At 42.2% G+C, this 14012-nt stretch overlaps 1 protein-coding gene across 1 annotated transcript; it reads left to right on the top strand.

Moving 5' to 3' along the window:
- Positions 1–638: 638 nt before the first annotated feature.
- Positions 639–11971, top strand: nxf1a (nuclear RNA export factor 1a). The gene is made up of 21 exons (XM_052047082.1): positions 639–889; positions 1912–2119; positions 2317–2449; positions 2545–2628; positions 2764–2868; positions 3537–3617; positions 4071–4140; positions 4309–4397; positions 4496–4603; positions 4694–4803; positions 7411–7447; positions 8275–8343; positions 8445–8500; positions 8583–8690; positions 9207–9265; positions 9371–9486; positions 9571–9613; positions 9982–10060; positions 11490–11672; positions 11752–11812; positions 11904–11971. Exons 1-21 carry the CDS (start codon positions 865–867, stop codon positions 11940–11942), a joined length of 1863 nt encoding a protein of 620 aa, XP_051903042.1. The 5' UTR covers positions 639–864; the 3' UTR covers positions 11943–11971.
- Positions 11972–14012: the final 2041 nt, after the last annotated feature.

Below are 14012 nucleotides of genomic sequence, written 5' to 3'. Positions count from 1 at the left end.
GGTGGGAGTGTACAGTACCTCGATAACTGTGACGTCACACTGTGGCGCCATTAATCATTTCGCCTAAACAGAATCGTGGGACGACGCGACTGACATGAACGTGAGCGTTGGCTAAAAACAATTTTGTCGTTTCGTCGCGTCACAAACATCAGAAGAGATATGAAAAAACAATAAGTGGACAATTGTCAAAAAGTTCTTGTTGAGTCCACAATTATGTACGCTAACAGAATGGGCAAAGTGTGGACTCTAGCCAAAACTAAAATGGCGAAATGAAGCAGGGCCTTGTTAATATACAGTGGTTTGGCCATTTAAGTATCCTTTTTAGAACCGATTTGCTATTTGTTTTGTTTTTCTTACAAACAGGTAAACCCGACAGGTAGATGTGTGCCATACGACATGGACACGCAATGGAAAAGTGTCCCCAACTTGCAGGTGACACGTGCCCTAAACCAGAGTAAGTTTTTTTTCGGCCATTAAACTGACATTAATTAGGAAATGTCGAACGTTAATTATTTAAATTATTGAATATTAATGTTTTTGTGCTGTGGTTCATAGTCAACGTATATGGCGATTGTGCGACGATCCCGGGAGAGGCATGCGAAAATGTGGAATGAAGTGACTTTACGCGGCCCTACCCCGGAAGCTGAAAGTGTCGACATCCGCCATTTTAGGAGTGCGTCGAAGCTGGCTAGGCTGTACAAAGCAGTTAGCTTGGCAACGGCCTACCGTGTCCTTTTATTCTTTGCTACGTTGACTTTCCTCCCCTAAATAAGTTCACACAGCTCGCGTTATCAGCCAGTATTTAACGAACGTGCACCACCACCGCCGTTTTACTCTGTTATTTCCGAACGTCCTCGCAGAAAGATGGCGGAAGGTGCCCCTTACTTCGGTAAGTCATGTGTTTCAGTCCGTCGTTAATCTTCCCCTTTCCTTTCTGGTGCCTTGTTTATTCAGGCTCTCTGCTGACAAGGGAGGTTAGATGCATTGGTTTCATGACTTCAGGAGGTAACCCTTTTCACCTCAGCCTCTTTTCTTTCCCACTAGATCTTTAATTGGACCAGAATACGTAATCGTGGTTTGAAAAACGAGTTTTAAAACGCCGCTCCTTCCGTTCTGTCACTGTAACACAAATATTATTTCATATGTACATATTTTCAAACATGTACAATGTAGATTCAGATGAAATCAGAGGTGTCAAACTCCAGGTCTGCCACATCATTTTATGTGGCCTGCCAAAGCTAATCGTGCGCTTCTACTTATCGTGAATTTGCAACCGGTCTTCACTTTCATATTCTAACGTCTAGATTTTGCAAACATATTTATGACCAAAATCGTTTTAGTGTGTAGTTGGTGTGTAGTTGTGTGGGCTGTAGTTGCTTCGTATTACTATACCCCAATCCATCGCTCCATGTTTTTGTACTGCTTATCCTCACCTGGGCTGGAGCCTATTCCCTCTTTGAGTTAGAGGCGGGGTACACATTGGACTGATAACCAGCCAATCACGGCAATTATAAATTCAGTCGTCAAGGAAAAATACTTCAATTGTTGTCCACGTTAAAGTATGTTGGTAACAAAAAAATGGAATATCTCAGGATTATTACATGTAAAAACAATTTGCATTTTTGGTTTGTTTTTGGTTTTTGTTTATTTTTGCAAGGAACTTTTAAGTCGACAATTTGCCTGTGGGCCTTGTGTGACAGGTATGATTTCAATGTTGACCTCATAAGATACTTTGAATTGGGCTGAAGCTAATTGCACACGCTGTTTTTGTAGTTTTATAGTGATTATATTCATTATTATCATGTTAGTATCAACTATATTTGCGATAAATTGATATTGGTTATAATAGGCATGCTTTTGAGCTAAACAGTTGCTACAGTGGACACGTGATAAGATTGATCTATCTTTCAGAGCATGACAACCGCACTGGACCGAGCAATCGCAGTCGTAAAGGTCGCTCCAATAAAGGTCGCTCTCGCGAACGCTTCCAAAGAGACCGCCAACGTGGCGGCCATGGCGGTGGCGGCAGTGGAGGAATCTTTGGGGGTCCAGGTCCGCGGTCCAGGCTTGAAGACACTGATGGAGATGTGACAATGAACGACAGCAGTCAGAACAGATTGTGAGTGAGGCTACTTCTTTACTTCTTTAAGAACGGTTCACTGCATAGTCCCCAAAGCAATCCGTATTCTAAAATGTTAATTTCACGTTCATTGATCTATTTTTGTCTGAGAAATTACAGCTTCTTGGATCGTTAACAAAAGTATACTTAGTTTAAAGAATACATTTGTCTCTTTTTTTAATATATTCTTCTTTCAGCACGCCCTATGGAAGGAACTTTCGGAATGACGGCCGAGACAGGCGACATGGCAAAGAAGGAGGGGGCAGAGGCGGCTTCAGGGGAGACAGAGGTGGCGGGGGCAGAAACTGTGGCACCTGGTTCAAAGTGACCGTATGTATCACTTTAGTTAGCACATCAGTTACACGTTCCTTTCGCACCGTTAATCTTCATGTCTCTGTCAATCATGTTTTTCCCTAATTCCCTAGATTCCTCATGGAAAAAAATATGACAAGAAATGGTTATTGACGGCGCTTCAGAACATTTGCTCTGTAACTTACACACCTGTTCAGGTAAGGTGCAGCATCTTTGTTGAGTACCATTTGTTAAATGCTAAAAAAAATGCCTCAAGTCATTGGTGCAATGTAGAAAGTTTTAGTTTTGTTTTGATGAGTTGTTTTCCATTACGTTACGCTTCGCTCTTCCAGTACCATGTTGACCATAGCCGAGCCCATTTCTATTTGGACAATGCAACTGCAGCTAGCGCTCTGCATAAATGCTCTCACAAGATCACGGACACAGATGGTTACAAGGTAGGTTAGTTAACTTCTTTCCTTTAAAACATCACCTGTCAATAGACCATTCCATACACAAATCTGTGAATTCAACAAATGTTCACTCAGCCTCTTTATCAGGGCCATGAAATTTCTGCGGATTCGTGGAATCCCGCAGATTCTGTTGTGAAAAATATAATTTTCACAAAACCTCTATTTTTACATTAAAAATCATTTGGGGATAGGGAGAGGGACCTACTTGGCTTTAATAGCCTTGCGAGGCGACCATGCCTCCTACACCGCGGCACAATACAGCCGGACTCCGCGGATTTTAACGCCAGATGAGCGTAGAACATGTTTTGACTGCAACTCGGCGAAGCCGATCAGGACTAAACACGGGCTAAAAATAGCGTCGCCTGGCACCGCGCACGTGAATTTTACAGACGAACGACATTTCCTATATTTATGACATTGCAACGTCGTTTGGCTCGAACATAAAGTCGGGAACCTGCATGTACCTGCATGAATACATTCGTAAAATCAAGGAACCGGGCAAGGCTTACTGCGTTCCATGCCACCAAGATATCAATTACGGATCAGGCCCCAGACCTCTCCCCCCTCGACTCTCCCTCCCCCCCTTAACTTCCCTCAGATTTTCTCTTCCTCATTTCACAGCCCTGCTTTATGGATGTATTTATTTTCTTCAGGTGGAAGTGCATGTCAATCCCAGCAATCCACCAAACTTCCTCTTGTCTGACCTAAAGCCAAAAGATATTGAGCATTTAAAGGTATGTTAAAAAGAATTGAGAAAATCTGTAATGCCTATTAATGAGGGGATCAATATCATTCCTCTTTAACCTTCTTCAAAAACAATGATCTTTACTGAGAATTCGGGATCAACTTACAGAATGCATCATTTTTTTTCCAGATTGCACACATGTATTTCACTTTTGAGTACTTGCTCGGCTGTACAATATGGCTACATTTTATTATCTTGATATTTTTGCGAGATATCTCTCACAATATTACAATGAGTTCAATGAAAACTAAGCAGCTTCATGATGGGAATACTGTTGGCCTGGACGGAGACAAGTAGCATGAAGCCGAGCTTCATAATGTACACGGTACTGATGTGTACTGAAGTTTGGGACAGATACTGATAATTGATGCATCTGTAGCACAAACCAATTTCTTCTGGGTTTTCATTATTCATTTGTGATCTTTATTTGATTCTAAAACAGCAATGTATGGCAAAACGTTTTGATGGCTCACAGCAAGCTTTGGACTTGAACAACATTCGGACAGACCCAGGTCAGTCCACATTCTCAATACATTTGCCCGACCATAAGTATATTATTCAACATGTTTGTTTACCCTCTATTTTTACTTTTTATACTAAAAGAACTGCCCCTGGCAGAAGTAGCTGAGCATAGATTGTCATTGTTGTCTGAAAGTTGGAATCACATTTTATCGTAACAGACCTGGTCTCTCAGAATGTCGAAGTCATCCTGAATAGGAAGACAAATATGGAAGCTGTCATCAAGATTATTGAAGAGAACATTCCAGAGGTGTGGTGAAAAATACATATAGTGAATATTAAAATATGCCCTGCCCACTCCGGCCTTTCATATATATTTACTTTTCAATCTGCTTGTCTCCTTTCTAGCTGACCAGCTTGAATCTGAGCAACAACCGAATCCATAAACTGGATGACCTAAGTGAATTGGTTACAAAAGTCCCTAATTTGAAGAGCCTCAATCTTTCCCACAATGAGGTGAGTGTGGGAAACACTAACCTTTTGTCAACATAGGTGTGTTTGTTGTATTTCTGTTTTCACACTAACCATCATGTTGTTGCTGTTTAGTTGAAATTCGACCGGGATCTGGACAAAGTCAAAGGTCTGAAGCTGGTGGAGCTGTGGCTGGTCAGGAACCCATTGTGTGACCTCTTCAAGGACCAGGCTTCGTATATTAGGTTAGTTACCTCTTTTGGGCCGTGAGATCAGTTGGTGTGCAATGAACACAAAAGTATAAATGTCGGCACCAGACTGGAATGTCCAGAACTACGTACAAAGGCCAAAAAAAAAACCTTTTTCTTGATTAAAGGATGTTTGGTAACCCTGCAGGGAAGGATGACTGAATTGAGCAGAGCCAACTAATTCAGTTAAATCCCTGTTTGTGTGTAAGGAGCTCATTTCTTTCCAGGATCTCAGTTGGTTCCAGATTTACTATTTAACCAAAACTGATTTTCCCCCAATGTACAGGATGTTTTGTGTCCCCTGGTGATTTCTTACTTCAACTGCAGATTGTTTTCTGACTCCTAAATGTTGATTCAAAATATAACTCTACTCTTTTATTTCTTTTAACCTCAATTTAGGCAGCTGTTTCTTCTTTTCCAACTGTGTTTGTGGGGAAATCTTTTGTAAGACCTGTTCATAAGTTCTCAGTGGTGCTGTGCCCAGCGCTCCCCCTGCTGAAATCCCATGATGCATCCCATAAACAGCAGTGAAACACCAACAAACAATCGGCTAATACTCCTAAATTAGATATGAGAGTCACGTAACATTATGTACTGCTATGACAAGATGGCAGTGAAGATCTTGAGCGGTGGCTCCACGACTGTGTTGTGGTTCTGTCTCCAAGAGAGAGGCCTCAGCCTATGTCCGAACTTAAGTATGGATGAAGTAACACAAGTGCTCAGCCAGCGACTCCCCCTTGACTCCTAACACCCTTGCCCACTCGGCTTCCCACATCAGGCGGGTATGGAAGGCTGGATAGCCCATGACGGGTAAGATCCCACCTCTGAAACTTGGGGACAACCTAAGGCAGGCACAGTCACGATTACTCAGCCTCAGTCCAGGCATGCACGGCCTCGCGCAACCAGTGGAGGAGCGGGACTGGACAGGAGAAGCCGATGGGTTGAGGGGGACACGCATTTGTCAGTGAGTGGTGATGTGCCAACCAGCTGGCTCATCGGATGGATGGATTTGTTCGAAAGGGCCTCCGACAGAAACAATCTGAACTGGGTATTGATGTTTTACCTGGCCACAAGAAGTAAAACACTTCCCTCTTCCATGCTGCTGGTGACTGAGACCAGAGAGAGGGAAAAAAAGTACAATCCTGCATTATAGGATATCACTAGTCTGATCTCCTCAACGGCTTAGACATTAGACTAAACTCAATGTAGGAATTTGCTAATTTTGAGATTGCTGAGTACAGTACTAATTTGCTTTGGCAGCCCCTGGGGGGACTAATGCTCACAGATGAGCAGTGGGGGCAGCTGGGCCCAGCTCGCGCTGGAGTCATCTTCTCAAGTTCTTTTCTCTTGCCAATAATCACGGAGCAACAAGCCTCCTCGCATGCTAAGTGCTGCTGTGCTTCTCACTCTTCAGCCACTTCAGTTAGACATTTTAGTCTCTCTCTCGTTTCCTTTCTCATCAGCTCGTGCGAGAGGTAACAAAACCTTTGTTTTACTACTACAGAAGGAACGCACATGATGATTTCCAGTGCAGTCTTGTCACAGACTGGCTCAATGTGTCTTTTGAGTGTTTGTGTGTGTGTGTGTGTGTGTATGTGCTTCTAGAAAAGTGTGGTTGTCGCTTCCCCATGTCCGTATTGGGGGAGAGGGTGAGTACACCTGTGGGTAAGTGTAAATGGGGATGGGAACAGTGTCGCTGCAAGGGTTTTGCTCCTTATATGTTGGAACATGAGATGATGAATTAAAGTACAGAGATGTAATCCAGACACGTGTATGTAAGAACATTTACTGTCAAAAGTACAAAGATTAAAAACTACTCGATTGGTGGCCGCTTATCAGGCTTCTACCCCATCTTCTTGCCTCTCTGACTCAGTATCATTGCAATAATCTTGACTAGCTCAAAATACCAAAAGAGCACAAAGCCCAGAGTCTCCTCTGAAACCGAGCAAGCATAGCATTCAACAAAAAGCACCTTGCTATCTTGATATTTTGTGAAGAACGTATCGAGTTGGACTACTCCCTCACCAGATGATGGAGGGTTTGCTCTTACCATTATTGAATGATAGCTGTTGAAAAGGCTTTCGATTTTAACTGCCAATTCGGAAGACAAATTTGACATGGTGTACATAGTAGTGTTTCCAATAATGTCCATCTTAACCTTTTTCATTTTCATTACTGTCAGTTGACGTGACAATCGGTAATGGTGCATATTGACAACTATTCGCATTCACTTTTGTACTGTTGGATAATTAAGATCATTCAGTTGAATTAACCAACCAAACTGTTGGGTTTTTTTTTTTTTTTGTGGGAGATTCCCGGAGTGCATGGACCCACACAAGCACAAGGAGAACATTCAACGTCAACACAGAGACCTTAGCCCAGATTGAAATCAAGAACTTCTGGCCTGTTCATATACAGAGCTTATACAATTGTTTGACACCACTAGTATTTTTGCAGAAGTGGCAGCGTAGCCGCTTTAAACTTTTGAGTTTCAAAAGACGCACGGTGATATCAAATGGGCCAACAGGAGACCGCTACTGCAGAAATAAATGTCATTGTTAACTTTACAATGATGCTCTAAAACCTTTTGAATTTTTGTTCCAGTGCTATGCGGCAGAGGTTTCCCCGCCTGCTTAAACTTGTGAGTCTACTTTTTGAATTATATTTTTATTTCAACTATAACTGTTCACCTAATTTGTGGTGCTTGAATTACACAATATGCATTGGTGCCTTGAGATATGAGTGACCTGATGTATGTTTTTTTTTAACCCTCTGTGCAAAAAACTTCAATAAAAGTCATGTATGGTGGCGGTGACTCAGCAGTTTACCAGATAGTAAACGATTCTTCAAAAAGGCTTTAACTGTTATTTGCCACACCCATGTAAAAAGTCCACTAGCTTAATACTAACGCATAATGGGAAAGAATGTCATCAGTGTCATGGGCACAAACATTGCTCTTTAAGGTGTAGAAAGACAATATACTCACAGGCATCTATTCTTTACCCTATGCAAAGAGCGACTAATATACAGCAATTTACAAAGGAGATGCTGGGACTGGCTCCGTGTGTTGTCGAGCTGAATGTATTAAAATGCCCCCAGATGGCCAAGAAGCAGAGACAAGAAGGACCAGCACAATTTTCTTTGAATTTCAGCAAAAATGTGTTTTGATTCCTTTACATTCTTTTAAATGGTCAATAATGTCAGTTTAATGAATAATATAAACTGCTGTTCTTCAGATTAAAAGAGCATGTTACAAATATTTTTGTGGAGGTGGGGGGGGGTGACAGCGATCAGCGACAGTTGCATTTATTTTAATTGGGAAAGATGTATTTGAGTTTCAAGAGTGGTCACGGAACAAGTGAGACGTGTATTTCAGGGCACTAATGCAGATTGAAAGAATGGGAATGTGTGACACCTGTAAAATATAATTTGCTCATTACATTTTGTTTTTTAACTCCCGCCCTCCAGGATGGTAATGACCTTCCTCCGCCCATCGGATTTGATGTGGAAACACCCACCGCTATTCCTCCCTGCAAGGTTGCTGTTTTTGTCACAGTAGTAAAGTAGTTGATGACATTTGGTTTCAAATGTCTTGCAAGCCAAGTGACTGAAGCATTCATGTTTATTTGGGATTCCAGGGAAGCCATTTCGGCTCAGATGAAATCAAGGGCCTCATCCTTCGATTCTTGCAACAGTGAGTTTATGCCAGAAAATTCTAAAAACATTACACTGGGTCACAACAATGCTTTAACTTGTGTTTCGTGTGATTGTGTTAGGTACTACAATATATATGACTCTGGGGACAGACAGCCTCTCTTGGATGCTTACCATGACGGCGCGTCGTTGTCCATCACAACACCTTTCTCTAATCAAAACCCATCCAGGTAAAATTCCAAAGTAAAACATTTCATTTATTCTGTTGTTACTCCTGTTGCTCATGGCTCGGATAACAACCAATCATGCTTCAGAAAACAGATACGCCGTGATTGGTCGTTACCAGAGTTATGAGCAACTGTTATGTCATTTTCAGTCGGAAAAAAGTGGCAAAATGGATGCCCTCTGAGATGGGTAAAAATTGGTGGATTTTGCTGCTGAACTCATATTCCACAAACGCAATACCGCATTATTCAAAATGTGTTTAGACTGATGGAGGCGGATAGAACATATTGTCAAGAAAATTTGGGGGTTGACTTCCCTTCTATGAGCACATGCTGTTTCTAACATTGACAGTCCAATGCTTTTTGTGTAAGTGATTTTCAATCCGTATAAATTCAATTCAATTGTGTTGGGAGTGGTTTAACCGATTGCCTGGTTGCAAGATATTCACCTAACACATTTGGGCCGGGGATTCACACTTCTGATTCGCACTTGTTTAGTAATTTTTTTGTTTGTTTTTTTAGGTCGAGTCTTGGAGAGTACCACAAAGACAGTCGAAACCTGAAGCGGGTCAAAGACTCCAGTGAGTACTAATTTGGTTTAAACGGGACTTTGGTGATAGCATCATCATTTTGAATCATGTATTGCCTTCCCATGTTCTCAATGTGTGTAACTATGCCACTTACAGCGATCCGCTTCAGGCTACTGAAGCACACGCGTCTCAATGTGGTGGCTTTCATTAACGAGCTGCCCAAAACTCAGCATGACATCGCCTCTTTTACCATCGATGTCAATACCTACACTGTGAGTGTTCTGTCCGGATGGCCCCGATGAAGTATTTTTATTCATTTATTTTTTTTATTCAACATAACTCCTATTTCTCTACAGAACACGCTACTGTCATTCACCGTGAGCGGAGTCTTCAAAGAAGGTGATTGTCATTTTTGTCCATCTTCTCAAATGTCCTATTCTTATTTTATAACAAAAGAGGCTTTTTTTCAGGAGATTAAAAGCGTAAACCTTAAATAATTTGCATTTTTGAAATTCACTTGTTAAAATATAAGTCAAGTAAACTTTGTCAAATTTGTCTTGGAATAATATGACAACTTTAAGTTTTTCTTTTAAAAACAAAAGACATTTAAATTCTTGTGACATTTTGTCATCCATATGGTAGTTGAATTGGTATTAGTACTATGACGCTGTCCTTGGAAAGAACTCTCTCCTGTGAGGGGTATCACTGGACACAAGATGTTAGAATGCTCCTGATCTTATGTAAATATTTGTGATTTTTTTTTTAAGTTGCTGTCAATGGAAAATCCCGAGACTCCACCCTGGCCTTCTCTCGAGTTTTCATCACGGTCCCTGCAGGAAATTCTGGGTAAGCAGCTTTCTTTGCTACTTAATTTTCTCTTTAATATAAATCAGATAAAACCAAGAGAATTACACATTGCGTATTTAAAACTACCTGTCGCTTTGCCTTGAAAAAAAAGCTCTTCCCTTAATGCTACCAAACAAGATAAAAAACAATGTAGAAGGGCTAAGAAATAGCTTTGATGTCGCTGTGGTATAACCATTCAAGTAATGTATATTTCAATAGCAATGTTGAAGCAATATATTCAGCGAGATAATTTAACAATGTCCACGAGCTTATATTATTCATCCTCTGAAAAGAATTGCTTATACAGTGCACTCCGCTTAATAGAACACCGGTTAATAGAGTAATCCGCTTAATAGAGCAAAAGGCTCTGGAACCGATTTGCCTAATGCAATTTCCTATAAAGATACTCCGCTTAGTAGAACAGATCTCCGCTTAATAGAACAGGCCGTAAGCAATGAACATTGTAAACTAGTGGTTTTCGAAGTGTAGCTATCGCGAGAAGTGGAGCTATCGCGATACTGTACCACTATCGCGAGAAAACGCGGTAGTTCTAGCCGTATACAGTAACAGGTAGCACGCTGACTCCACACATAGACACACGCACGTCACAATGGCTTCAACTTCATTCAAGAGACGAGGGCTATCACCTGCGGATAAGAAGGACATACTCAGACGATACGATGCATTGCCGGATTCTCAGAAGGTACGCCCGCGGTTTCCAGGACTTCCCTCTTATCCAGCGCATTGAGAGGGAAGTCAACCGCAAAATTACGGACTCCTGTTTCCAGACAAAAGTAACGAATTTTTCCTCGTGATTTGAGATGTTTGACTGAAGTTGATTAAAGTTGTTGTTTTGTTGTTTGATTAAAGATATGGACGTCCACAGTCGAAATATCTCTTCTAACTCGTCAGCAGGGGTTTTTCTGCGTGCATAACTTGGTCGTCGACGTGTCTGAAGGTGTACCTAATAAAGTGTCTCCGGTTAATAGAAACCCCGCTTAGTAGAACAGAAGCACTTAGCCCCAATGGTGTTCTATTAAGTGGAGTGCACTGTAATACTGTTGCTTCCTGAGGAGTTTGCCTGGCTCCATGTATATCTTTATTATACTAACCCCAGGTTAACGCATCAGGAAGGAGCAGCACAGTGTCCATTGAATTGATTCAAAAACTGTGATAAATGTTTACATGTTTTAAAGAATTAATGTTCATCATCTGCTGATTTTCTTATTTAAAATACATTACAATTGATTTAGGGATGGAATGAATTAAAGACATTGCCATCCACGTCAATGGTAAAAGATGATTTGGGATACAAGGGATTTCAGTTAAATGTCCCCAGTGTGGGACAAATAAAGGATATCTTACAACAGCATTATTGTTGCATTATAGTTGAATGAACACTGATCATAAAACCAAATGCGCCCTGCAGTCTGTGCATTGTCAACGACCAGCTCTTCATCCGAATGGCCACAACAGAAGAGATCCGCAAGGCCTTCGTGGCGCCCGCTCCGACACCATCTTCCAGCCCGGTGCCCACTCTCACTGCACCTCAGCAGGAGATGCTAACGGCCTTCTCGCAGAAATCAGGCATGAATCTGGAATGGTCCCAAAAGTCAGTCTCTTTACCTTGAGTCTACAAGTAGTTTCTTGTTGGTGTTTTCAAGTGTGTAAACATTTGTTCTTTGTTGTAGGTGTTTACAAGACAATGAGTGGGACTTTAACAAAGCGGCACAAATCTTCACACGGTTACAGGTAACAAGTTACTTTTGATCGATCTGCATTTGGCAACATGTATTATTCGATAATATTAACATATACTTTTCTTTTTATGGTTTCTTTCCAGACGGAAGGAAAAATCCCTGATGTTGCATTCATCAAATAAATCATTGATTCATACCTCCTGTAAAAATTGGTACATTGATTTGTTTGATTTTGTCTTAAAAGTAGCAGAAAATGGTTGAATATACCATACAAGTTCTGTTGATGTGGTTTTGTTTTAGCAGCCAAATATTTCTGCAATTTATTTGGAATTCAGATTTGTTTCTCTTCACTCTGTATAGAAATAATTGTTTTCAATGTAATAAAAACTTTTTTTCCAGTATTTTATACGTTGTTCCTCTTGTTTTGTACTTAATGCAGTTCTTGATTCACATAATTCCCAACTTTTGGAAGTCAACGTGGCAATCTGACATAATTTGCGCCCAGAGCTGTCAGCTTTGTTTGTTTACTACGGCATGCCTGTTAATCCAGGATAAAAGGCACCAGGTTGGTGAGGCTAGGTTTGTGGGTCATTGTTACAGCACAATCAGGACAGGTCCATTTGTGATCTGTGGCCGTATGACTGCTGCCATGACACTGCCATTCATACAAAATAGACAAGGGCAGCATGCCATGTAAATACTTTCAGTTAAATATATTTCTATAGCTAAAGACATATTGTATATTTTAAGTCCCCAAACAATCAGAATCAGAATCAGAATCAGAATCATCTTTATTGGCCAAGTATGTAGAACACACAAGGAATTTGTCTCCGGTATAACACGCTGCACTAGTATCATCGTAAACAACAAAATCATTGAAGCATTTTAGAGTAACCACTAGTTTTGAAGTACCATTTTGTGGTGCAAGAAGAGTGACTGTCAGTGACTGTTTAAGGAGTTAATGGCTAGAGGGAAGAAGCTGTTTAAGTGTCTACTGGATTTTGTGCGCATGGATCTGTAGCGTCTGCCTGAGGGGAGTGGCTGAAAAAGGTGGTGGGCAGGGTGCGGGGGATCCAGGAGGATTTTCCGTGCCCTTGTCTTGATTCTTGCAGTGTACAAGTCCTCAAGAGTGGGTAGGGCGGTGCCAACGATTTTTTCTGCCGTCCTAACTGTCCGTTGAAGTCGGATTTTGTCCTTTTTTGTGGCGGCCCCAAACCAAACCGTGATGGAAGAACACAGGATTGATTCGATGACTGCAGTGTAGAACTGTCGTAGCACCTCCTGTGGCAGGCCATGCTTCCTCAGCAGCCTCAGGAAGTACATCCGCTGCCGGGCCCTTTTCAGGATGGAGATGGTGTTGACTTCCCACTTCATGTCCTGGGAGACTGTGATTCCCAGGAACTTGAAGGTCTCGACGGTTGACACAGGGCAGTTGGATAGTGTGAGGGGCAACTGAGGAGAAGAATGTTTCCTGAAGTCCACGATCATCTCTACAGTTTTGAGCGTGTTCAGCCCGAGGTTGTGTCGGCCGCACCAAAGCTCCAGCTGCTCCACTTGTTGGCGGTACGCAGACTCGTCGCCGTCTTTGATGAGACCGATGACCGTGGTGTCGTCTGCGAACTTTATGAGTTTGACAGCTGGATCTGTTGAGGTGCAATCGTTTGTGTAGAGAGAGAAGAGCAGAGGCGAGAGGACACATCCCTGTGGGGCACCAGTGCTGGTAGTGCGTATTGATGATGTTGTTGCTCCCAGTCTCACCTGTTGTGTCCGTCCCGTCAGGAAGCTGAGGATCCACTGGCAGATCGTAGGGGACACACCGAGGTGGAGTAGTTTGGGGGTGAGGAGTTCCGGGATGATGGTGTTGAACGCAGAGCTGAAATCCACAAACAGAATCCTTGCGTAGGTCCCTGTGCTGTCGAGGTGCTCGAGGATGTAGTGCAGACCTATGTTGACTGCGTCTTCCACAGACCTGTTTGCCCGGTAGGCAAACTGGAGAGGGTCCAGCTGGGGTCCAGTGACGTTCTTTAGGTGATTCAGCACAAGGCGTTCAAAGGACTTCATGACCACAGACGTCAGGGCGACAGGCCTGTAGTCGTTCAGTTCCGATGTTGCCGATTTCTTGGGAACTGGGATGATGGTAGACTGTTTGAAGCAGGATGGGACCTCACACAGCTCCAGGGATCTGTTGAAGATTTGTGTGAAGACCGGAGCCAGCTGGTCAGCGCAGACTTTCAGGCAGGAGGGGGACACTT

The sequence above is a fragment of the Hippocampus zosterae genome, chromosome 1 (assembly GCF_025434085.1).
Source record: "Hippocampus zosterae strain Florida chromosome 1, ASM2543408v3, whole genome shotgun sequence".
Classification (NCBI taxonomy): domain Eukaryota; kingdom Metazoa; phylum Chordata; class Actinopteri; order Syngnathiformes; family Syngnathidae; genus Hippocampus; species Hippocampus zosterae.
This window is presented reverse-complemented; position numbering and strand designations above follow the sequence as displayed.

Excerpts from the sequence above, each read along its gene's own strand:
- nxf1a (XM_052047082.1), top strand. The coding sequence starts at position 865 with ATGGCGGAAGGTGCCCCTTACTTCG. Across the intron at positions 8,691-9,206 it reads TCTAATCAAAACCCATCCAG|GTCGAGTCTTGGAGAGTACC; the intron begins GTAAAATTCCAA and ends TTGTTTTTTTAG. Across the intron at positions 9,266-9,370 it reads GAAGCGGGTCAAAGACTCCA|CGATCCGCTTCAGGCTACTG; the intron begins GTGAGTACTAAT and ends TGCCACTTACAG.